General features: G+C 41.0%; 2 protein-coding genes across 2 annotated transcripts in view; one reads left to right on the forward strand and one right to left on the reverse strand.

Annotated features, from left to right (window-relative positions):
* SYN2 (synapsin II) overlaps positions 1-26,667 on the reverse strand; it is a 152,167-nt gene that overhangs the window by 42,069 nt on the left and 83,431 nt on the right. The gene's annotated exons all lie outside the window — the stretch shown is intronic.
* Positions 9,094-25,989, forward strand: TIMP4 (TIMP metallopeptidase inhibitor 4). The gene is made up of 5 exons (XM_035106224.2): positions 9,094-9,380; positions 18,472-18,569; positions 21,631-21,745; positions 23,604-23,728; positions 25,108-25,989. Exons 1-5 carry the CDS (start codon positions 9,251-9,253, stop codon positions 25,303-25,305), a joined length of 666 nt encoding a protein of 221 aa, XP_034962115.1. The 5' UTR covers positions 9,094-9,250; the 3' UTR covers positions 25,306-25,989.

Here is a 26,667-nt window from a genome sequence, read left to right on the forward strand (position 1 = left end):
GTACAGTTTATATTAGGGGTTTATGATTGCATGTGATTTATGATTGCATGTGGGTACAGTTCCGAAAACTCTAGACACACAGATTTTGTAATCCTGCTTTGATAACTATGGAAGCCAACTATTTATATGGGCTATTCAAACTTACTTACTTGGGATCAAGCCCCACTGAATTCAATGTACTGTATATACTTTTGAACAAACAATGTTTAAGATTGCACTGTCTCCACTGAATAATTTTGTATACTAGCTTCTTGCCAACAAGTTAAAACGCATTCTCACCTAACTTTGGTTCACCTTTCTGCATCAAGATACACAACTAATCATCCCCTACTTAGTAGGTGCATTTTCATATACGCTTCATCTGTGTCTTCTTAATATTGGTATTTCATGTATTAGTTAATGAAGCAGTCTGTTTCCTTATATGCTGGCCTCAAATAGGACTCTCCCTACCTGTTCCTGAGAATCACAAAAATAAACAGTAACCCAAACTGAATTAGAAATTTATCAGAAAAGTAAATATCTAAGACATGTCTACTGCGTCATCTAAATTTTATACATTGATATTTTTCACTTTAGAATTTCCTGGTTTCAGCATCGTTTTTATTATCCAGGTCTTAACAATAGACAGTTCCATAAGTCAATGCTACCGTGTTTCCCCTTTTTTAATACATAGTCAAAAAGTAAGCCAGGGCAGGGTTTTTAAGCATTTGAGACATATAAGACATACCCTGAAAATAAGCCATACTTCAGTGCCGCGCGGCGCAAGACCACCAAGTGCCCCAGCCAGCTAGTGGGACCCAGCACGCCGGCCACTACAGGAGGGGGAAGCCTGCCGGGTTGGGACAGTGCCCGGAAGCGGCTGCGCAGCAGCCGATAAAGCGTGCAGCAGCCGCACGGAGCACCGAGGGCACAAGCCAGCAGGATCCAGCTCCTGCAATGCCGGCTGCGGCAGGAGGAGGAAGCCTGCCGGGTCGGGTCGGCGCCCGGAAGCGGCGGCGACTGCATCGCTAACAAAGCGCGAAGCGGCGCCGCACGGAGCACCAAGGGCACGAGCGGCAGGAGGAAAGAGAGAGAGGCTCGTTACTTGCGGCACTTTAAGAGAAACGATCTCCACATTCCGAGCCTCCCTTTTGCGTGTGCGGGCGTGTTAAAGCCCCAGTCGGTTCACTCCCCGCTTCCTCATCGCCATCCCTCCCTTTCAAACGTTGCCTCGGCCCCGCAGACCCCTCCCTGGCCATCTTCCCCTAAGTGCGGTGCTGCTTCGTGCTTTGACAACGCTGCAGCAACCGCCACTTCCGACAAAGCGCAAAGCAGCACCGCACTCTCTCTCTGTGTGTGCGCGCGCGTCCGTCTCTGTGTGTGCGCGCGCGTCTCTCTCTCCCCGTGCTGGTCTGTCTCTGTCTCTCTCTGTGTGTGTGCACGTCTCTCTCCCCCCCCCCCGTGTGCACGTCTGTCTCTCTGTGTTTGCGCGCGCGTCTCTCTCCCCCCCCCTGTGCACATCTCTCTCTGTGTGCATGCGTCTCTCTCCCCCCCCACTCCACAATTCCCTGTTCAGGAGCTGAGTGAATGCGCGTCTCTCTCTCCCCGTGCGTGTCTGTCTCTGTCTCTCTCTGTGTGTGTGCGCGTCTGTCTTCCCCCCCGTGTGCACGTCTGTCTCTCTGTGTTTGCACGCGCGTCTCTCTCCCCCCCCCCGTGTGCACATCTCTCTCTGTGTGCATGCGTCTCTCTCTCTCTTCCCCCCCCTCCACAATTCCCTGTTCAAGAGCTGAGTGAATTCACAGTTGAATCTTGCTTCAACACTGATGTTTACAATATACCATAGTATCCTGCACTGCAGCTGAGGGCTAGAGTAGACAGGGCAGGTGGTGTGACATACACAACATGAAACTTCCAATAAAGTAGTAAAGGAACTGACAGTTCAAATGTGAAGATTGTAGAGGCAGACTTGGCAAACTCTTCTGTGAACTGTCATGGCATGTAATCTGATGCTTTTGGAAGCATAAAGTGGCTCCAGTCGGGTGTACATTTGCCCAATGGGGAAGGTAATGGTATCTTCCTGGGCAATGCTGCTTACAGATGTTCTATGGCCATAGGGTGGTTCAGAATGGCTTCACCTTCTGGCTTTTTAAAAAACTGACATCCCCTCCCCGTCTAGTTTTGCCAAGAGACCCACTGCAAATCTGGAGGAGGAGTGGCTTTGGCGGGCTCTGAATAATCTCTCTCTCCCTTTCTCCTGGAGGAGGATCTGGTGTGTAGGACTTACAAACCTTCAGAGACCCAGCTCTTTGGGGGGGGGGCTTTTGGACACCACGCTTTGCCTCCCCTCCGATTGGGAACATTCTGGCATCACAGGAGGTGGCCAAGCGGGTGGTGTCACTTCCGCACCGCCCCCCGCAAGACTTGGCAATAAGATATAGTGATAGGCGCAGTTCTGGAGGGCACCAAGGAAGAGGCGAGGCTGGACACTGCGCCTCCGAGCAACAGCTCCAGCCCCGCCGGCAGCACCCTTAAGACAGCCCTGGATAAATGTACTGTAGATTGCTTTACCATACCGGTACTTATGTGGTAATAAAAAAATAAGACACCACCTGAAAATAAGCCACCATGTGTTTTTTTGAGGAAAAAAAGTTATAAGACGGTGTCTTAAAAAAGGGGAAACACGGTAGTGTTACTTTTGCAGGTGCCCAACTCATGTGTCTAACTATGAGTTAGTGCCCCAGAAGTTATGACTTATGAGAGTGGTTTAGATCAAGCAGCTGTCATGCTTCTGGGCCTATTTTTACAACAACAAGGGTTATGAAACTTTACTCCTCCAGTTTTTAAAATGAAATACATTTTTTCTCTGGAGGATTTTTGGCTTGAAGGGAAAGTTTTAAATACTGAGATAATGATATAATCAGTCTTTTTTGAAGGTCAGAAACATTATGGTTATCTGAATGCAACACAAAGTTCATATGCACTATTCTTCTGTTGTAGCTTCCTTATTTGGTTTTTCCATTCAAAGGAAACTAAACAATAGTGAGGACAGCTGTTAAAATGATTGGAAAACAATTTCACACCAGTTTCACATTGTGTCATACACATGGATTATAGTTAGGGTTTATATCCATGGTTAAAATGGATATTCAATTCAATTTACAGCATATCATGAGAAAATCTAGCTGTGAATTTTAAATACATGGATTATTATTATTATTATTATTATTATTATTATTATTTATTAGTCACTGTAGTCACAAAAGTGATCCAAAGTGATCTACAACACAATATAAACAGTAAAACCAATGTCAACAAGCCAACTAATAAAAACCTAAAAATATATATCTCTACAAATATCAGTTTCACTTATTTATTAATTAAGCAAGGCTTTAAGCAAGGCTTCAAATGATTTTCCATCAGAAACACATGCTTAGAGTTGTGCATCTTTATGTATTTTGCAGTCTTGAGGTTGCATAAACAGTTTATAAGCACTAAAAAGATAGCAATAGATGGTCTGGTTCTCAGCCATCTGTATTTTGCTTGTGACAAGGAAGATGGCTTAGCAGAAAATGTTTTGTTTTGCTTTGTTTTCAAAATCATGAACATTTAGATGATGGGACATCAGAAACCACAAACTGGAGAATGCATATATTTCAAGAATTGAGATGACAATCAATGAACCACTAAGGCCTTGACAAATTTTAAATTAACAAGCAGCCACATCATGCTGGAATCCACTGGGTCTTACCTAAAATGGCAATACACTCCACCTGCACACTCACAACTTTTGTGCCAACTTTTAAATGTCTGCTGAAAACCTTTTTTTATTCTGCCAGGCCTATGCAAGCAATGAGGTAGGTTAGGCTGATAGATAGTGAAAAGCTCAAGGGCTACCAGTGAGCCTCATGGCTTAGTAGGAATTTGACCCTGGGTTTCCTCACTCCTGGACATGAGAACATGCCACATGGTACTTTGTAGTCCATTTTGTTTTTATGAAATAAGAAAACAAACATATACTTTGGTTCAATCTGGCAATAATTATACAATAATATTTTTGTTTAGTTTATAAGGTTTCTTTTTCACCTTTTGTTATATACTGCTGAATTATTGGTTTAACTTAATGTTTATTTAAGTTTGCTGGAGGAGACTCTTGAGAGTCCCATGGACTGCAAGAAGATCAAACCTCTCCATTCTGAAGGAAATCAGCCCTGAGCGCTCACTGGAAGGACAGATCGTGAAGCTAAGGCTCCAATACTTTGGCCATCTCATGAGAAGAGAAGACTCCCTGGAAAAGACCCTGATGTTGGGAAAGATTGAGGGCACAAGGAGACAGAGGACGAGATGGTTGGACAGTGTTCTTGAAGCTACGAACATGAGTTTGACCAAACAGCGGGAGGCAGTGCAAGACAGGAGTGCCTGGCGTGCTACGGTCCATGGGGTCACGAAGAGTCAGACACGACTAAACGACTAAACAACAACAAAGTTTAAACTTTGCTGTTGTGGGAAATTCTTATTATGGAGTTATTTTATTGCTCTTTTCATAGCAGGTTACTGTCAGTTAGTTAATAGTTAATTGGATTTTTGTAACAAAACATACTGCATTAACATTTGCATAGTACATTTTTATTGTACTGTGGAATGAGGTACTGAACATGTTGTGACACCAGTTTATTGTGGCATGTCGACTTCCATGGGCATGATGTTATATTTTACAGAAACTGCAATGTCATGGGGAAACTGTACTTATTCATGAGAAAGGGCTTCCCTCATCAGTATTACGGAATGCCCTTTGTTTTCGGATGAAATGGAAACTAGGAAATGACCCAACAATATCATGAACAGGCAAATTTCTTCTGAAACACTTCTATGTTATTCCTGGAAGTTCAATATCCACACCACAGCCTTCTTATATAGACTGGCTCAGGATTTAATTGGTTCCATGACAACCATGGAGATGTCTCAACGTATCAGTGCCTTATACTTGTGGCAGATCATACCCTAGATCTGGTCATTACTATATACCGTAATAGATTAGGGTTAATCTGGTAGTGGGAGGAGTTACAATTACTCCTTTGCCATGGATGGCTTGTTACAAGGTTGGCTGTGGACTGGTGGTGGGAGTTGCCCTCTGCAGAAACAGGCGACTTTGCAAGATAGTCTGCCCCCTGAAACTGATAGATGATGAGGGATTCCTGAATGCTCTGAGGGCATTAATAGCTGATCTCACTGATGCTCCTGTTGACTTCCTTGCCTCACTATGGAATGGTAAGATGGGTATTGGCCATCAACACAATCAGACCCTCCAAGTGTCCCTATTTTCCAGGGATGTCACTGATTTAGAGAAGCCATCCCAGTTTCTTATTTGATCCTGGAATGTCCCACTTTTCCTTAGGATGCCCCTATTTTCACTGGAGAAATGTTGGAGGGTATGGAGTTATCCAACCCCCAAGCCGTCTAAAGGCAATCCAGGATAGGGAAGTTTTTCTTCTTCTAATATTTAATGTTTTATTATGTTTTCATGTATGTTGGAAGCTGCCCAGAGTGGCTGGGGCAACCCAATAAGATGTGTGTGGGATATAAATAGCAAAATTATCATTATGGAACAGGACGTCCCTATTTTCGATGGATAAATGTTGCACAATCCCTCTCAAATGTGATATCCAGCATTGTGGTTCAGCTCCCTGGCTTTCCAGACAGCTGTGGGTGATGGAACTGGTTGACTGACTACCTGAGCACCAAACGCGAGTATGACTGAGCACAGGAAGGGGAGACAAAGAAAGGGGAGATGACAAAACAGAAAATTCAGCTGTGTTACAAAAATGAGAGGAATCTTATTTCTTTCATGGTAAAAAATATATATACTGTATAATATAACCTTCCCTCCTGGCTAGACATTTCCTTAATTTCCCTTTGCAAGCCTATTACTCTAAGCCCAGCAGCTCTGATATTGTGGGAACAGGGCAGTCATGGCATCTTATATACACTCCTGCCACATGAAAGGGCATGATATATGTAGCGTACTAGAGGGGCACTTTCTCATACTGTTGACATTGTGGCTCAGTTTGACAGCCTGACCACTGCTTATACTGTTAAATAACAATGTAACCCCTCTGTTCTACTTAGAAGTATGTTTTCCACCAAGATTTGCAGCTTGTCAGGCAGCTGTTTGGCAGTAACTGGTTCCCTTGTGTGTGTGTGTTTTAAATTAATTTTTTAAATATATTTTTATTAAAGATTTCCTTGATTTACAAAAGTATGTGCAATGTCAGTAGTAAAATCAGCAGCAACTAGGCCCCTGACAACCTTCGAAAACCTCCTCCTAATAACAAAGGGACACGGTAAAGGGATGGTACCTGCAATATACAAAATACTACTCCAAAATCCCATGAACCCCCCTAGACGCAATCAAAAAACAATGGGAGGATGACATAGGCTATGAGATTAACCCCACTCAATGGACCAGAATGTGGTCTAAACCCCTCTTTAAATCCATATAAACAAAAAGTAAAGAACTCACTCTGAAACTCACCTACAGGTGGTACCTAACACCAAGAAAACTAGCGCTAATACGCCCAGGAACCTCACCAAAATGCTGGAGAGGGTGCACCTCCACAGGCACATACCTCCACATGTGGTGGGTGTGCCCCAAAATCCAACTATTCTGGACAACAACCATACAAGAAATTTTTAAAATGACCAAGCAAGTATTAGAAATGACCCCAGTTTTGGCCCTACTAAACATCTTCTAAGACAATAATGCCCACTTACACCACAAAGAACTTATAACCCACCTACTTTCAGCAGCCAGAAGCATCATAACCAGACACTGGAGAGACCTGTCAGGAGAAAGCATGGACCAATGGTACCAAATAGTATGGGAAACAGCCTTACTAGAAAAATTAACCAATAAGCTGAAACTGACATGGGGACAAATAGAAGAAGACGCCTTCACCCCAGTATGGCTCCCCTTTATCACATACACAGCCCAACAAGACAATGACAAAAACCCACCAATAGCATACACATCAATATGGCAAACCTGATCCAAAACACCCACTCACACATGAAAACAAAGATCACCACAGCCAATCACAAGTGAACAACCACACCCTAGGCCAACCCCAACCTCTCTCACCACCAAAGGAACACAAGTGAATAGCAGAGAACCTGCACAAGCAATGCTGACACAAAACCCCACATATATTAATTAAATACTGTAGAAACATCGCCACCCAACCCCACTCATCTTCCCCCCTCCACCTCTTTCCACCTTTTCTTCCTAATGTCTCGAAAAATGAAACCGATTTGTAAAAAATGTTACATGGAAAAACTGATTCGCTTGTTAATCCACAGGTAACTACTGTAATGCCAATTGCTACAGGGTAAACTTTACACAGTAAAGAAAGGTAACTGTTAATTACTCAGGAGTAATTACCCTTCTATGTAACAGTTGTAGACTGCATGCAGTGCTCTATCCAGTCAATCTCGCCTAAGATCACTGTGATCTTTGGTAAACTGCCCAGTAGCCACAGCGGCAGGTGGACATATAATTCTGCTGAGTTCAGTTGAAGGATACAATCATGCCTTTAGTCAAGTCAGTTACTAGTTACATTTATCCCAGAACATATCTCAAACATATACTGGTTGGTTCTTTCAAGTCCTTGACCCTCCAGATGTTTTGGCCTACAACTCCCATGATCCCTAGCTAACAGGACCAGTGGTCAGGGATGATGGGAATTGTAGTCCAAAACTTCTGGAGGGCCAAAGTTTGGGGATGTCTGCCCTTGGCTCTATAAGAAACCAAAAAACCCCAAAACTCTGTTTCCCTAGTTTATTCCCTAACCAACACAAAGGGGGGAGATGGGATGGGACGGGACGGGACGGGACGGGGACATTTCTAAGAAACAGCCTGCTTTGCCATATTGCAGCAGCAGAGAACTTAAAACTTCTTTGTGCTTCTTCAGCAAACTGGCCCTTTAACTCTGGTGCTCTACTGCTGAAGTTGAAGCCCACGGCAAGGTTCATGCTGTTTTAGGAAATTAGTTATCTATCCTTCCTACTGTCTTGAGAATTCATTGCTTTCAACCTGCTGATTATTATATATTTTTTTAATTTTCCCAAGCTGCTTGAGCTGTGTAAATTAATATTCCAGTTTCTTAATGTTATGTAGGAAAAAGAATTTCTATAGAACAACCAAAGCAGTGATAATACATCTATATCTCATATGACTCACCAGTTAGTGGTTCTTATGGAGTTCATGCAGTATGCTAAACGCTTTCTCACCCCAATATGTCAACCTGTTCTGTAGCTTTTTTTTTAAAAAAAAGCCCAAACCCTGGCCCTCTCACCCATACAACTAAGAGGGAGCACACTTAGCAGGGGCAGAAAATATTTGCAAACTGCATGCCCCTGTTTCAGGTCACTGCTAATATGGTGTTAAATTAGAAGCTCATCTTACAAATTCAGACTTAGGGCACTTTTTCAAAAAAAAGTTAATCAATACTTCAAACAAATCCATTACCAGATAGTAGCTAAACTGCTCTACTGCAATCCTGTCCTGGTATCGCTTGCATGTTCCAACTGTGTACGCCTTTCAGGCAATGCTTGTAACATTTCCTCTTCATGAATGATCATCTGTGCAACCAGCATAGAGGCACTATTCCAAGAAAATGTTGAAAGGGACAGGGAGAGATTAGGGGATGAAACTAAAGCTGAGCCTTAAAGCGAAAGGAAGCAATGGCTTTGACATACATTTTTACTTTGACAACGAGAGAAACAGACAATGACATACCATATTGCAGGCTAATTTATATCTTCATCTTTTTAAAAAAATCTTCTAAATGGCCTAAAATCAAGAAGAATGTGTTTTCTGGAAGGCCTCCGTGATTATTGCTGACAATGACTCACAACGACAACACTGTGATGCAATCCAAAAAGGTAACCTTTCCTTTGGTACAACAAACCTGTCATACAATATTTTCACCAATGATGTGCTTTTTCCTTAAAGGAAGGCGGGGTTACAACTAAGTATCAGGGCAATAAAAAAAGGGGGTCTTATGTCAGGGACATTAGAAGTCAGTTAACAAAAGTATATGTTCAGGCTGAGCTGAGAGGGCTCTCTCCCCCCCCCCCAAAGCATTTTAAGTCTGCTGAAATTGAACTGCTGGTTGCACAAAGAAGAAAGCAGACAGTCATTAGGAAGTTTAGATATAAACTCAAGAGCGAAAGAACATTTTCTTCAAGCTGGCCAGCAAGCCGTGTTTCAAGCAGCATGAATCCTCTACTCAGTACCTTGTTATTTTCACTGCTACTTCTTCTAACCCTCAGAATTCAGGAGCTTATAGAGGCTTGCAGCTGTGCCCCTGCACATCCACAGCAGCAAATCTGCGATTCGGCTTTAGGTGAGTCATAAACACTATACACTTTTTATGCTGCCTGTAAGAAATCAACAGACGCTAGATTAACTGTGGGAATACTTCTCTGCAAACCCTTTAGGGGCTCCTATCCAATAATGGTTGTTTGGGACTCTGAAGAAGTGGTTACACACAAAAATGATTTCAAGAATAATATTACAAAAGCATCTGGAAGCAGTTGCTCCCATTTATTTTTGCTTTTCACTTTTCTCTGCAATGATTTGTTGTAACTGGTGGCTTAAATTCTTTATGGGTTTTTTTCATGACGACAGTTTCTGAGCATTAGATTCTGACATTTAATATGTAGAATAATAAGGATGTGGATTAGATGTGTTCTGTGGAGGGCTTGTAGGCATTCTGTTTGTTACACTGTTTTCTAAATAGATATTAACATTCACTTATTTTTTAAAATAATCTGCTTTTTATAATTTTAAATCAAGAATGGATCATGCTCATTGCAGGCTATTTAAAATTGTGTATGGATGAAGATTTCTGCAAAATACTCTATATAGAGTCTAAGTATAAAATGCCTAATTTTATTACTAAGTATTCGATCTATATATTTTAAAAAACTAAAGTTTTATGATTAGAGAATAGGATAGGAAAATGTGACTTTTGTAGTCTTTTCATTTCCAGCTCAAGCTGTGGCTAGTTAGCTTCCATCCAGAGTGAACAGTAAATGTAGAACATGAGTTTCTAAAATGTCACTAAATTAGCATCTCTATGGGACAGGCAATACCTTCTGCATACTGATTAATTGCTTTCATGTGCTGACAGAAAATCTTTGTAGCCATGACAAACTCTGTTTAAAACCATCAATTAAATTGTTTCTTAATCTGGCTGTGTTAAGTAATGTTTTCATTAAATTACGTACACCAGACATGACAACCTAGAATAATGGGAAGTATAGGGAAAAGTACCAGCTAGTGTTACTTCAGTTAAACAGCTGTTAAATGCGTAAAAGAAAGCAGTACTCAAAATGCATCTGATACAATTCTGGTGCATGACACTTCTCTGAAATGTGAAATATATTCACACAGATATTGTGCTGATGATCAGTTTGAAACTAGGAAAGAAGACTCTTGACACCCGACAGTGTTTAGCAGTACCTTAAGTGTCAATATAAAAAGAGGGAGAGAGGGGGAGGATCCCTCTACACAATTATTCAAATACTTTTTTCTAGGGTTTGAAAACCAAGCCTGAAAAAAATGCTAACTTGATCCAAGTGCATGCATTACTTAAAAGTAAACAAATTCCTCAGTTGCTACAATGGAGCAAAATGGAATGTTTAGTTTCTTAACAGATTTAATTCTCGAAGTGCTTTATATGAGCAACTAAAAACATAACTGGGTGCATATTTAATCTGGAGTGCTGAACCTTTGCTTACAGAGGTCTTTGGAGTGTTAATGTGACAGGTGGTTGGGGGAAGCAAAGACCATCCAGTTTTTCTATACAGCATATATAACTACTGACTAATGTGGACTATAGAGAAAGATCTTATGCTTGCTATTATACCTACTAATAATAAACTCAGCTGGTGACTACTGGCAGGATTCTAGCCAAAATGGGGCCACTAAGAAACAAGAGGGATGTATCAACATTCTCGAAAGCTCAGAAGCTCAAAAAATATTTAGCAAAAAGAATTGAAGGGGGCCAAAGCACACCCACTCAGAACAGACCAGTGAGAATTGAGCATGCTCAGTAGTCACATAATGCTGACTGAGGTAGTAGTAGGAAAATGGGGAGGAGGGGATGGAACAGAAGCACTATGCGCTGCAGCATTTTGTTGTAGGTCCTTGTAAACCCATATTTCCGTATTCTGAAGTACACTTTGCAGCCATTGTCATTTATATCGTACTTAAGGCCAGGAAGCATATGGAAGAATGCCACCTATTAATTAGGTGCTTGCTTTTGAAGTATGATCACAGAATTGTGAATGTTTCCTATGAAACGAATGAAGCTTCAGCTTCAGGGTCCCTAATCCCAGAGCGAGCAACTTTATTCATGCATGTTATTATTTATTCACACCAGTGATTTGTGGGATAATCCAGTATAGCAATTTTAATCAAAATCTGAGATATAGTATTTTTTTTTATGTGGTGATCTATCATGGAACAACCCCATTGAAGAAAATAACAGTGGTTACCCACACCTCGCTGCTAGTTGCAAAGGGGTCCCCATAACAGCTCCAAGCTTCAGGGCCCCCCAAATGTAGTTCTACCACTGCCTATACCTGTTGCCCCCTTTTCCAAATCAAACATGAGAAGGAAGCATGATAGATGTTGATATTTGTAGAATTCTCTTAAGACATTATAACTACTGAAGGAGCACTGGTTGATATACTATGAGGCATGGAAGTGATTGTATGACTTCTCTTGTGTAGCTCTACTTTGCAAGAGTTGTGGGTTGTAGAAATTCAGAAATATCACTTCCATAGTCTGAACATCCTTTTATAAAACTTTTACCTTGCCGTTCCAATGCTTACGTCAGCCATCTCAGAGGTCAGAAACATATATATATATTTGTATACATTACCTACTGTATATATACAGACCACTGAAGAATGGTCAAAATGTGTTAGGCTTAGTTATATGCAGTTTGATTTCATCTTTTCAAATGAGTATTCATTGGTTATGTCAGTTTAATTGGTTTATAATTATAATATAAAGCTGCTTTATATACTAGTTTATACTACTCTGTTATGTGGTATTTTAATGTTCAGTTTGCAGTTTCTTTATCCGTTGGGATGTTCAGGGAATCTCACAGCACAAAGTAAATCAATATTAAAAAAAGAAAAGAAAAGATTGTTATACTGAAGGAGGTACCGTATATGAAAATTGTGTTAATGCTTCAGCTGTTCCTATCTTTTTTGCTGTTCAATTTTTGTTCCTTTGCATTAATTTTGCTCCTTTAAAAATTATATCTGAATGAAGGAGGGTATCCCAGGCACTGGTTAAATCAACAGACCGTACATGGGTGACCTTTGGCTAATTCAGAACCCTTACCATTCCCAAGATGAAACAATAAGCACTTTCATTGTAGCATTTGTCTGTGTGATTAGTGGTTTTGCTGCTTTTGTTGCTTTGAGCTATGCCTAGTTTTGAAACATTCATAGCTATTAAGTAGGCCCAAGTAACTTGGAAGAAATAAATTGGTGTGCTGGAATTGAGAAATATCATGTGGGATGGTGGCAGAAAACAAGTGCATGATTCTTAAACGTATGTTTGTATCAGTATATGGCAGCAAAAATTCTATATTGGGCACACAGTAGACAATTATGTTATCTACTACAAACTGTTTATATACCTTTATATGTGACCTTACAAAATAACTTGACAAACTAGCTTCAAAGTTATAATTACTTTTCAGAACATAAGCAATATTTTTTACCTCCTTACCTCACACTTGATTCTACTAGGAAGTAAATTAGACTTTTAAGAATTATTGAAAGAAATGGAGTCTACCTATTGAAAATTACAAATACTGAGCATTGTATTTGTGGCAAGAACCATCTTTGCTCAAAGTATATTTTAGGAGAGATTCCAGAATTCAGGTAAATGTGTCAAAGAAATCAGTAAGCACAAAAAATAAGGAACCCACTGTGTGAGAACCTACACAAATAGAAAAAAAACAGGTTCAGGTCAACATACAAAGCTACAATATATAGCAAACAAAGTACCACAAATGTGTTCATCACAGTGTACCCGCTATTACAAAGCATAGTGCATACAAGCGGTACTTCAGACTTATCACAACAAATACAATATAACAATTAGTAATATATATTCATATCGCCGGCACAAGGGAATTCTTGAAAGCGGTGGAGCAGCTGTAGCAACAGACAGGACTGGAACCCGGTGATCCCAGTTTCGAAGAGAAACTCCTTCTTCAGTTGGCAATATAAGAGAAAACAGTAGCAGCCCCAGCCAAACCATATAATATAAACTCTTCCCGACCATGCGAAGCAGCCATACAGATAGGAACTGCCCTACCTCCTCCACCACACTATCAAGGCCTAACTGGATTCTTTTAAATGGACAGTAAGGAGAGAAAAGTTATATGCATCTTCCAAGTATCCATTTATATAAAATACTTAATATTTCTGGAAACAGAATGTACGTCTTAGTTAGTGATGATGGATACTTTCTACCTGCTGGAGATATTCCTCACAGGCTCTCATAGAATTTCATGTTTTATCAGGCCCTCTTCCAGGCTGATGAATTAAATTTAGCATAAAAATAATATAAAGTCTCTCAAAAGCTCAGTCCTTTGCATGCTTACTTCACTGTTCAGTTATGCTTACTCACATGTAAGTGTGAATAGAATTGCAACATTGATGCTCTTTGTGTACATGATGTTGGTTCTCCTGATGTTCTTTTGATCAAGAGGGCAAACTACCTAGAGGATTTCTAGACTAAAAAATGAGGTGGTGGTGGTGGTGGTGGTGGTGATGATGATGATAATAATAAATAAGTGGGGATAATAAGTAGCTGACACTTGTGGAATAATCAATATTTTCAAGACATTTTTGCTCAGCCTGTGAGGAACTGGGAGTTCTGAGCTGTTGTTTAGAACAGGAGCAGCTTGACCCCATATTGGAGAAGCAAGTTCCTTTGCAGCAGCAACCTTTGCCATGAGCTTGAATAGCTGGCTACACAACTGAATTCAAAGCCCTTAAAGAATTTCACAAGTGGCAGAATAGCTCTCCCTTCTATATAATTCATGGCCACCGAGTAGCTGGGAGTTAATACTCCCCTCCAAAAAACATTTATTAGGCACTACAGATACAAACCGTCTTAAAACATCCATATACAGTGGTACCTCTGGCTAAGAACTTAATTCGTTCTGGAGGTCCGTTCTTAACCTGAAACTGTTCTTAACCTGAAGCACTGTTGTATCTGAACAACAGAACTCGGGATTCTAAACTGCAAAGCTGCTGCGAAGGTGACGAAAACTTCCAGAAACGTGGAATTGGTTTGAAAGTAAAAAAAAATACTTTATTGCAAGCATGCAATGATTGGTTTCTCAAATGACATAATTTGATTGGTTGTACTGTGTTGCAATGTATGATCTAAGGTATAAAATGGATTGACGATCTATGTTCTGGGCCAGCATTTTGGGAAACCTATGCTGAGTCACTTTCTTGCATGCTTGCAATAAAGTATTTTTTACTTTCAAACCAATTCCACATTTCTGGAAGTTTTCTTCACCTTCGCAGTTTAGAATCCTGCGTTCTGTTGTTTGGATACAACAGTACCACTTTAGCTAATAAGACCTCCCGCTGCCGCCGCGCCGCCAGAGCACGATTTCTGTTCTCATCCTGAAGCAAAGTTCTTAACCTGAGGTACTATTTCTGGGTTAACGGAGTTTGTAACCTGACGCGTTTGTAACCCGAGATACCACTGTACAAAATTTTAACAAATATATACGAAGCAGCCATTTCAGATATATACTAACAGAAATGTATTAATACATAAATTCTGCCTCCTGGACTTAAGACACTGGCCATTCCTGCTTTAGGTCATGCAGGGCTAGCCCAAGACAGTTTGCCGCCTGAGAGAGAGAGCAAGTGGCAGAGGTCGTTTGCCTGGTCATGCCAATTTGTATAATACTCAATACTGCCAGCAAAGGTTTGTTAGTTTGTTTGTTTTTGCAGCTGAAGCAGAATATCCCACAACAGTCTACCATACACTCTGGCAATATAAATACAGCAATAATACATTTAACAATATGCTGCCCTTTCAAAAATCTCCTGCCTGAGACTGGTCACCTCACTCTCCCTTATGGTAGGGCTAGCCTTGAGGCTCCTTCCTACGGGACATCTACATCATTGTTAAGTGCAGTGATTTATAAACCTTTTCTGCTGCATAATGCTAACTAACAGGCTTTTGCAAATGTCCTCATTTGCCACACAGCAAATTGTATTTTGTTTGCTCAAAGGAAGTGTGGTTTGGGGGTTGTGGAAGCATGCTGGAAACATTTTTAAATTTCTTTTATAGACAAACTCATGAACCTCAATGAATAAGATCCCAGCGTCCTTGCCAGCAATTTTGTTATGAGTTCTGAAGCTCTGGAACTCATTAAAAAAACCACCCTACTGATGTATTAATCAGCAAACCTGGGTGATCCAGTATTTTACCACTGAAAGAATACGAAGTAGCTAATTTGTGTAATTATCACAGTTGATATTTCCAAATTGGCTACCATTCATCACACTAATGATGGCTGACACCAGCTGAAATAAGAGAACAGCATACAGCTGAACACAAATGGGAAGAGACAACTCATACCGATACACATGAGAGCAACTTCATCATTACAATTTCGGTTAACCAAATCTTTAGGGGTCTGTATTTTGTTCATGACTGCAAGACAGAAATATCTAGAGTGGGCTTTTTGCAATACTGCAGGACACAAAACAACATTTTTTCTTATACAGTGGTACCTCGCGTTACACACACCTCAGGTTACAAATGCTTCAAGTTACAAACTCCGCTAACCTGGAAGAGTTACCTTGAGTTGAGAACTTTGCCCCAGGATGAGAACAGAAAGCGTGTGTCGGCGGCGCAGAAGCAGCAAGAGGCCCCATTAGTGAAAGCACGCCTCTAGTTAAGAACAGTTTCAGGTTAAGAACGGACCTCTGGAACAAATTAAGTTCGTAACTATAGGTACCACTTTAAAGCTGTCAAAATAAAATTTAAAATACTGTGGCCCGTAGATGGGATTTTCTCATCCAGTATGGTTTCTTTGAAAATCCATCACCCATCAGTAAAACTGCAGCTATGCACATATTTCAGTTATATAAAATTATCCTCAGAGAAAGGGGGTGGGAACCAGGAAGAATTGACATGGTCCACCTCTCCTTTGTTGAGTTTGGCAGAGTAGAGGGAGGAGCAAAATAGTTTTCAGACTGTTGGCTCAGGGCCCAGGGAACGGATGTCTGGCAGGCAGGAATAGCTACAGAATTCCCTCATTTATCTATCTCTTTTTGGTGATGTCGACATCGAACAGTAGATGGTCAACCATCTACCTGAGGCTTGAGACTTGAGACTTAGGTAGGAATGAGCTGTGAATATTTTCTTATCAGTAGCCCAAAATTTCTTTCAAGAGGCCTTAGTATCCAATTCATTGGGCACAAAAATTGTTGGACATGATGGCACCTATGCTATCATCACGTCAGAGGTAGATGAAAAATAAGAGAAACTGCAGAAAAAATTAGCGAGTGAGAAAGAGATCTTAATCTTCTACCTGTTACTCCCCCTAATGTTAAATACATCACATAACTACAGTTTTCCTTCGCTCCTTTGCTGTATGCAAGAGATGTTCGAGGGAGGATTAAGGTGTTAAGACCTTGCATGGGAAGGAAAGATTGAATTATGGTATCTCTCCCTAGCAAAGAGCTCCAGCAACTTGTATGGGCAAAGAGGATAAGATGTCTATGAAGAAGAGCAACCATATACGAACATCCTTCAGAGCACCAGCACTGCTATGCCATTTGAAGGCTGCTATACGCAAAATATGGTCTGAAGCTCAACATCAATAAAACCAAGATCATGGCCACTGGTTCCATCACCTCCTGGCAAATAGAAGGGGAAGAAATGGAGGCAGTGAAAGATTTTACTTTTTGGGTTCCATGATCACTGCAGATGGTGAAAGCAGTCACGAAATTAAAAGACGCCTGCTTCTTGGGAGAAAAGCAATGACAAACCTAGACAGCATCTTAAAAAGCAGAGACATCACCTTGCAGACAAAGGTTCGTATAGTTAAAGCTATGGTTTTCCCAGTAGTGATGTATGGAAGTGAGAGCTGTACCATAAAGAAGGCTGGTTGTCGAAGAATTGATGCTTTTGAATTATGGTGCTGGAGAAGAGTCTTGAGAGTCCCATGGACTGCAAGAAGATCAAACCTATCCATTCTTAAGGAAATCAGCCCTGAGTGCTCACTGGAAGGACAGATCCTAAAGCTGAGGCTTCAATACTTTGGCCACCTCCATGAGAAGAGAAGACTCCCTGGAAAAGACCCTGATGCTGGGAAAGATGGAGGGCACAAGGAGGAAGGGACGACAGAGGACGAGATGGTTGGACAGTGTTATTGAAGCTACCAACATAAGTTTGACCAAACTGCGGGAGGCAGTGGAAGGCAGGAGTGCCTGGCGTGCTCTGGGCCATGGGGTCACGAAGAGTCGGACACGACTAAACGACTAAACAACAACATATGTGGGTGGCGCTGTGGGTTAAACCACAGAGCCTAGGGCTTGCTGATCAGAAGGTCGGCGGTTCGAATCCTCGCGACAGGGTGAGCTCCTGTTGCTTGGTCCCTGCTTCTGCCAACCTAGCAGTTCGAAAGCACGTCAAAGTGCAAGTAGATAAATAGGCAGGAAGGTAAACAGCATTTCTGTGTGCTGCTCTGGTTCAGAAGTGGCCTAGTCATGCTGGCTGCCTCGGCCAATAACGCAAGATGAGTACCACAACCTGAGAGTCGTCCGCGACTGGACCTAGTGGTCAGGGGTCCCTTTACCTTTATACTGTACATTGTTTACCTTGGGAACAGTTTATTTGCCTAATAGTAGTGGGGTGGGGCAAGGAGATCCATTTTCATCTCCTTTGGTCACTGGTGGAAGGCAACACACAGAAGCTTGGACTGCTCATAGCATAGCAGTAGTTTACTGACAGTGTGCAAATATGAGGGTACTTGGAGAGAAGTTTGCTTATTGCTACCAACTCATATTGAACTAATGCAAGATCAAACCTGGGTTACAGATTGTGGTTAGTGAATAGAGAGCTTAACCATGAGAACTCCCAGTTTGAACTACATGCTATACCAAACATTGGCTCATCTTGGGACAGCAGTACAAAGGACTGATGTAAGCACTTACTATGTGAAATTATTACCATAGGAGAACTCTAGTCTTAATCACATTCATCTTCATATTAGCTTGTGGGGGGGGGGAGGAGGAGAAGAAATAGACTGTACTAAATATAACAGCAGCTGTGATTTATAGTACAAATAATATGTCACACTACAGAAAGAACAGGTGAATAAATTCTAAAATGTCTGTTTTGCTTTAATTTACTTGCAGTGATTCGAGCAAAAATTTCCAGTGAAAAAGTGATCGCATCAACTGAAGACCCTCTTCATACTCACAAAATGATTCGATATGAAATCAAACAAATAAAGGTACAAGAAAAAAACTAGTTTATCATGATACTTAAATACCATTGACTACTACTACTACTACTACTCCTAGTCAGTTTTATACTCAATTTCCAATGTATACATAAGGGTGCAATACATAATGCATATCTGGGCATAAATTCTGTTGAACTTCTGATCAGACATATATAAGATTGTGCTGTAACATAATTTTATAGCTTCTGAAGTAAACATGTCTGATCCATGTTTAGGAGAAATATTTTTTTGTAGTGGAAGTTGTATTAGAAAACAACTAATGCAAAATCATAATTATAAGTACTTGTCTTAGAAACAAGATTCAGGACAGATTCAAACACTTTGATTTGCAGATTCTTGGAAACTAACTGGTAGCCAGTGCAGCTATGCCAGAATTGGGGTTATATGTCCCATCCTGCCCCAGTCAACAAGCTGGCTTCCAAATTCTGCACAATCTGCTTTTTGAACAGTCTTCAAAGGCAGGTCAACATACAACACATTACAAGAGTCCTGCCAAGATGTTACCAGAACATCAACAACAGTAGTTATATATATAGATTTATGGTATCAGATTCATTTTATACCACCATTGGTGGGTGCTTGAGAAAGCCTAGGATGAGATATTCCCCAATTATTTGGTTTAGGAACCTGAGGGTTACAATGGTTGATTCAGACTTTATGGGATTATACATTAAGAGTGGACACTGCATGGGTTTAGATGGTTCTTATGCATACTCTTGGCAGACAAAGCCTAAATGGACTCGGTCCTGTATACCTGAAGGAGCGTCTCCACCCCCACCGGTCAGCCTGGACATTGAGATCCACCGCCGAGGGCCTTCTGGCAGTTCCCTCATTGTGAGAAGTGAGGTTACAGGGAACCAGGCAGAGGGCCTTTTCGGTAGTGGCGCCCACCCTGTGGAATGCCCTCCCATCAGATGTCAATGAAATAAGCAGATATCCTATTTTTAAAAGACATCTGAAGGCAGCCCTGTTTAGGGAAGTTTTTAATATTTAATGCTATACTGTTTTTAACACTCGATTGGGAGCCACCCAGAGTGGCTGGGGAAACTCAGCCAGATGGGCGGGGTATAAATAATAAGATTATTATTATGAAAAAGAAAATATGTATGATGGAAAGAGAATCTGTCTAATCTACATTTGCCTCTAATGTCAATGTCAGCAATAAGTGTAAAGGTGTCATTTGATTTTGATAATGAGTAGTCTGTAGAGCCAATATTCTGGTTCACCTGAAAGGTCAGGGTTGCAAGCCTGATGATGCTCTTAGATCCAGCATTGTTCCTTGATACTCAGGTTGGGTCCACATCCAGAGGAACCTGTCATCAGCTTCAGCAGGTTCTCCAGCTGCATCCTTTCTTTCTCTTTTGCAAGTGGTAGGAAGAAAACTTGGGGGGGGGGATCCCATTGAACACAGAATAGAACATATTTCATGGTAAGCCGGCAGTAGAGAAGCCTTTTCCACCTGCATTGCATCTGGGGAATTCCATTTAGGGCAGTTATGAGGCTGGAGGAGCCTTGTGGTTATGATATTTGCAAGACCAATTCCTCCCGTATCTGCGCTGACTTCAACACGTGCTTAGTGACAGTTTGTACTGGCAAACACTTAAGCACCCACCTATCACATTTGCTTGGATGAGTTCAGCAGAGAGCACTGCTACTGATGAACACATTTTATTAGAAAAAAAATCAAGATACATAAACTTTTGAGTGGAAGATCAAAATTTGTGCTTTGACTTAAATGGTACTGTAAAGACACAGCTGTCTGTATTTATAGACCTGAGACATTCCTTTATAGTTTCCATCCCTTGTAAGTGGTAATAAAATATAAATGTGTGAAGATAAGACTAGATAATTTTTTTAAAAAGTAAACTTCGTTTGGGTAGATAAAATTCACTTGTGCTATGTTGCAATGGTTGGCCTAAATGTAGATCTGTTGCTATGTTTTTTAAAGAAACCTTTCTGTTCAGCATGTTAAACTTTAGCCACATACTTTTCAGCAATATTTTGAATTTATAGCTGTTTACAGTTGTCAACACTTAACACAATATAATAATGGGAATTCATTTACAGTTGCATTTCATTAATAGTAAATGATGGAAATCATTTAGAAGGTGCATTTCATGATTTTCTTTCAAAAATAATATACATGGGCTTTTTGTGTGCATTGTTTAAGTCTTTAAGAAAGAATTATGTCATTCAGGGGTTGGCAACATGGTGCCTTCCACATGTCTTTGGACTATAATTTGATCATCCCCAGCTGGTAGGCTCAATTGTTGAAAAAGATGGAATTTGCAGTTCTAGTAACTTGCCTGAATACTTTTCATGTGAGCATTGGACAACAGGAAACTAAAATAATACTATCAAGAACAGAGGCCCAGCATATAAGAAGGTCAAAACTGAATGTGTCACTTTTCTGAAAGTCATACTAAAAACAGGGCTTAATACAACACTAGAACTTGGCCTTACACAACTGTCAGGCTAATCAAGCAAATATTTGTGTGAAAATAATTTATGTTAGACATTGTTGTGGTTTATTCATGGTTCTGTTGCTATGCAAAGTAGAATTTCTAAACTGTATGACTAAACATTTAACTGCAGCCTTGGCTAATGGCTTGATTAGCCTCCAATTTATAACTGAGGAGCAAGCTAGAGGGGAGAAGTTCCTACTCTGCTCTCTTCTGTAAGCCCTGCCCTAGCCCTCCCAGAGTGGGAGTGCCAACATGAATAAAATATTGTGGGGGCCCCAGGTAAGCCCTTCTCCAGATAAGTGATTACATGATGTGGCACACACACACAATTTGAATGGGAATACCCATGAACTTTACGGAGGCATAGTCCCCTCAAATATTCCCACAGCCCCTAGGAGTTGGCTCCTATGTCCCAGAGGACTACCCTGTGGACAGGAGGTTGTACATACTGGCTAGTCAAGCCACTAAGCTGGACAATCTTACCTAGCTGTACTGGCACCCACCATACCAGCAAGGTATCAATTTTAACCTCACAAAAAAAAATCTTAGGCACAACACTTTTTCCTTCCTTTTTCCTAATGCAGATGTTCAAAGGATTTGAAAAGTTGAAAGATGTTCAATATGTCTTCACACCTTTTGATTCCTCTCTCTGTGGGGTGAAATTAGAAGCTAACAACAAGAAGCAATATCTCCTTACAGGTACAGTACATAGAAGCCAAGGCAGTACACAAAATATATATTACAGTACCATGGGAATCAAGAGCTTATTGTGCTATTTAACAGTATAAATACTGGAGCCCATATAAAGCCAAAGTTCGGGTTGTGCTGCTGTGGATAACTGCTTGCTTAAGTAACATGATACCAAAGGGAGGAATTAAAACATTGCGCTATTGTGGTTGTTCCATCAGTGCAAGCATTTCTGCTTGGCAGACAGCATGAACCCTCTTCCCTTCTACCTGCTTTTATGGGAATTCTCCTGACTCTCCAGAGTGGATCTGGGGAAGCCATAGTGGGATGAGAGGGTAGGAAAAGCCCCCTTGCGCTGGCTTCCAATAGCATGCAGAATTAGTTGAATCTGGGCCAATAGGTCCCTGCACCACCACCCAACCAGCAGATTGGGCTAATTGGGGCAATAGAATAGGTAGCAGTGGGCTTAGGATGGGAAGTTCTGTTGCACTTGTCTGCACATGCAGTGATTTAGTTGGATACAACCTAGAGACATTTCTGTTACAATTGTACCCCTTGTTTTAATTCAAAAAAGTTGTCCTTTTAGCCATTTCAGATATGGAGACAAATTTGTAAACTACAGTACTAAATGAAATTTTAAAACTCAAAAAAGTCTGAACTGTTCCATTACCTCCAATAGTGGCTATCCCCATGTCCGGGCCTGTGCAAGAGGGAGGCAGCCAGGTACACTTGCCCCATGCCTTGGAGGACTAACCCAGCAGAATTGGCTTGGTTCAGCCCCAAACAAATTGTGCTGTATTGCTTTTATTGTAATGTATTCAGTACTTAGTTGTTTGATGCCCCTGGGCATCTAAGAGAGGATAGAAATTTAAATAAACAACAACAATAAAAAACAATATCTTGGAGGGGACTCAGGATGGGTCAGTGTTATTCCATTTAATGGTGGGGTTACACAGCAACATTTCATTGCAGGCTCCATTTATTTATTCATTACTAGCTGGCCCGGCCATGCGTTGCTGTGGGTTTTTGTGTTAAATGGACCTTCAGAGTCTCCATTTAGAGTCCCCTCACCTGCCCTGTCCCAATCCTGACTCCCCTACTGTAAGTTTCAAAAATAAGACTCCCCCCCATGCGTGTTCCTGAAAATGTCCCCACCCCCCACTGCTTTGGCTGTCTCAGGGTCCTACCTCCCCACCATGGCTATGTGTTTCCCCCCTCCCTTTGTTGTGCCGCATCCCTGTGAGCCCCCCCCCTGTTGTGCCTCATCCCTGTGATTCCCCCACCCTGTGAAAGGCCCTATTCTGTTTGTTTTTGCCTGTGGCCTACTGAATGGTGCGGCCTACTCAGTTTTCCCTGCTTGGCAATGCTGCGGCCTATTGAAAAAGCTGGGCCTTATTGCTGCAAAAGGACTGTTTTCAGTTGGTTGCTGTGGAATTTTGTGATGTCATCTGGTGGCGCAGCTTTGGAGGCGGCAGCGTGCAATCTGCCTTTCTATTGGATGCTGCTGGAGTCTTCAGAGCTTCTGGTGGTGACGTCGAATTTGGATGCCACTTTTTGTGTTTAGGTGTGAAAGGTGTGGGTTTTTTTGGGGGGGAATTATGCCAGATCCCTCCCTGATGGGCATGGAACGTTGTGGCAAAATTTGTTACATTACGGTTCAGCAGTTATGGAGAAAGGCTGTGACCGCCGCACGCGCAATGCCTACATTTATATATAGAGAGATGGGGGAAAAAATTGCTTCAGCAAATCTCAGGGTGACATTCACAAGTAACTGAAGTTAAAAAGTAAACCTTTCATTGATGTGGATTGTATCTTTAGTGTTTCGGAATGCAATTCTGAATCCTGTGTTTTGATGTTTACCCCAATGCAGGACAGATTTTAGATGATGGTAAAGTTCTTATCCATTTGTGCAATTACATTGAACCATGGGATGACCTTACCTTCTCTCAAAAGAAAAGTCTAAATCAGAAATATCAAATGGGCTGTGGTTGCAAAGTAAGTATACCTCATCCATTGAAGAATCATTGCTCTATAGCACAAGAAAGGTTGAGCAAGGCAATCTCTTTCATTTGAGTATTTGTTTGAACTCATAAACCCAGGCAGCAAACAAGGCGCCCGCCAGCTGCTGTTGGGACTACAATTCCCATCAGCCCCAACCAGCTTGGCCCATAGCTGTCAACTTTCCCCCTTTTTAAAAGGGAAATTCCCTTATTCCGAATAGGATTCCTCACGAGAAAAGGGAAAAGTTGACAGCTATGGCTTGGTCAGTGATCAGGAGGTATGGAGGATGTCATCAAACAACATGTGAGAAACCTATGTTGGCTACCCTGGAATTAGCCTTCTTTGGCCTGCCTTTTCTCATTAAAACTAATATGGGATGCAATCTAACTTGAAGGAAAGTATACACACTTGTGTGTTACACTTTCCCACATCAAGCTGCCTTGGCTTGGGTGATTCATAAAAATGGTGCATGCACTCAAGGCTGGTTCCTGTATTTCATGTGCATAATGTAGAAATTTGTCCTTAAGATACATGTGCAACATCAATACAAACTTTATGACTCTAAGGGTCAGACTACATGTTAAGCTTAAGGTGAAATGTGCAGCTAAATTTCTTGTTTTTTACAATCTTAGGGGGCTTCGCTGCAACACACTGGGAGGTTTAGCCCTTCCCTCCCCATTTACAACTCACCCCATCCCACCTCCTGTGTGACTAGTAAAGGGTTAGCTGCTGTTATTGTTTTTAAGTACCTGTTGTCACTAATGGGACCTTTTGTGTAGCCACACATCAATTTTGGGAGGGTGTCTGTGGCTAGGAAAGAAGGGAAAGCAAGAGACATAGGGCTTATTCACATTTACTTTTCCTTCACTCTTTCCAGGCACTGCCCACACTTTAAAGGTCTATGTCTGAGCACCCGATTTTCCCCCTGTGGAGCTTTCCCTGAAAAAATCCACTCTTTAAAGCTCAACTGGAGCAAATGGCAATTTGCAGGACATCTGAATTGATGTTTGCTCTGATTGAGTGCTAAAGAGTGGGTTTTTCACAGGGAAAGCTCCAAGTAAAAAACAAACAAACCCCCACACACTCGGACAAGGAGCTTTTAAGTGCAGCCTTAACCTGGAAAGAGCTGAGCAATAGGTAAGTGTGGATAAGGTCATAGCAGCATATCATTAACAGAACATAATCTGTAGTTTGACCATAAGAACAACTTGCAGAAATATTGTTTTTATGATGTTTTGAAAAGTTTTTAATTTACAGTATTTCACTTCAGTGTAATAATTTGGGTACCAGTTCCTTTGCAGATATGGGTAGAATTGTACGCACTGGCAAAGTATTTGTAAAAATGGGATATTAATGTACTTTTCCATGTTTAGATTTCTGCCTGCTACATGGTACCCTGCTCCATCTCTACGCCAAATGAATGTTTGTGGACAGATTGGCTGATAGAGAGGAAGCTGTATGGTCATCAAGCAAAGCATTACGCCTGTATCAAACGCAGTGATGGAACATGCAGTTGGTATCGTGGTGGCCCTCCTCCAGAAAAAGACTTTGTTGACATCAGTGAACCATGAATCATGTAATTTCTTTCAAAGCCCCAGGGGGTTAAATCCATCCAACGCTGTGCGCTCACTGCTGCTTTGAACTTCCAACAACTGTCTCTTGCTTAGAAACAAAAGCAAATTGTGCTGTGCAAATAAAGTACAGAGGTTGTAGAATTGGCATCCAGTCAAGAAGAGAAATGAATCTCCTGGAGGTAGCACTCCTTGGTAAAACTTTAGAGAGCAACTATGTGGAAGCACTTCTTTGTTCTTTAATAATAATAATAGCAATAGTAATAACAACAATAATTCTGTTTTTGAAATCAAAATGAATGTAACCATATAAAACAAGATTCATCAAAATTTGGACTCCTGATAATAGGATGAGTTTACCCTGTTTTATTCCAAAATAGTACTTCTGGGGAAAAATGGAGTAGCATGATGAGACATAAGAGCTTGGACAGTATGTATATTATTATAGTCTGCTGTAAAAAGTCTGATGAAAGATTATTTTTCCCTTTTTAGATTATTCAAGTTAAATGTTTTGTGAGTGCCATTTAAAATGTTCTACTTCACTCTTCTGTATGCTACTTACTATGTCTCATCTAGCCTTATCTCTGTCTTGAAGGATTTGTTCATAACTATAACACATATTTGATAATCAAAACAGATCCAGTGTAGCAGTCCAATCAATTGGAATATACTCTAAAACAGAAACTAAGGCTGATTATTGTATTACACAAGTATTATTACATTCACATCCCATGAATGAACACCATGACATTATCAGGCCAAGTAAACCCAACTTCATACATCTTAGAAAAAGACATTTTTTTCCCTTCTAGTGGTTTGAGATGTATGCAGTTCTCAAGTCTTGCTAACTTATGCACAAACAAGCAAAATGAAGGGAGCAAAACTTGGACAAAAGAGAAAGATGCACGAATTGATCCCAAGGGCATGGAATGCAAGTACCTCTTGAAGTATTGTAGGGCATTTCCAGAGGAGGCTTGATAGAGTTTGAGAACCTTGAGCTTACTGTAGACTGAAACACAAAGCTAGGATGATATGCTGTGGGCTCACACATGGGGTGAAAGTATCAAGATCATCACTACTTCAGTAATTATAGATGTCCAGATGCAGTGCTTGGAACTTAAGTATTTTGAAATATGGTGGGACAAATCAAGGACAGCTCAGGTATAACCATAGCTGCCAAGTTTTCCCTTTTCTCGTGAGGAAGCCTATTCAGCATAAGGGAAAATCCCTTTAAAAAAGGGATAACTTGGCAGCTATGGGTATAACGGCCTCTACTCAGTATGCAATTTCCTGGTTTCTTCATGCAAAATAGTTCTACATTCATAGAATCTTAGAACTGTAAGGAATCCCGAGAGTCATCTA

The sequence above is a fragment of the Zootoca vivipara genome, chromosome 2 (genome assembly GCF_963506605.1).
Source record: "Zootoca vivipara chromosome 2, rZooViv1.1, whole genome shotgun sequence".
Taxonomy (NCBI): Eukaryota; Metazoa; Chordata; class Lepidosauria; order Squamata; family Lacertidae; genus Zootoca; species Zootoca vivipara.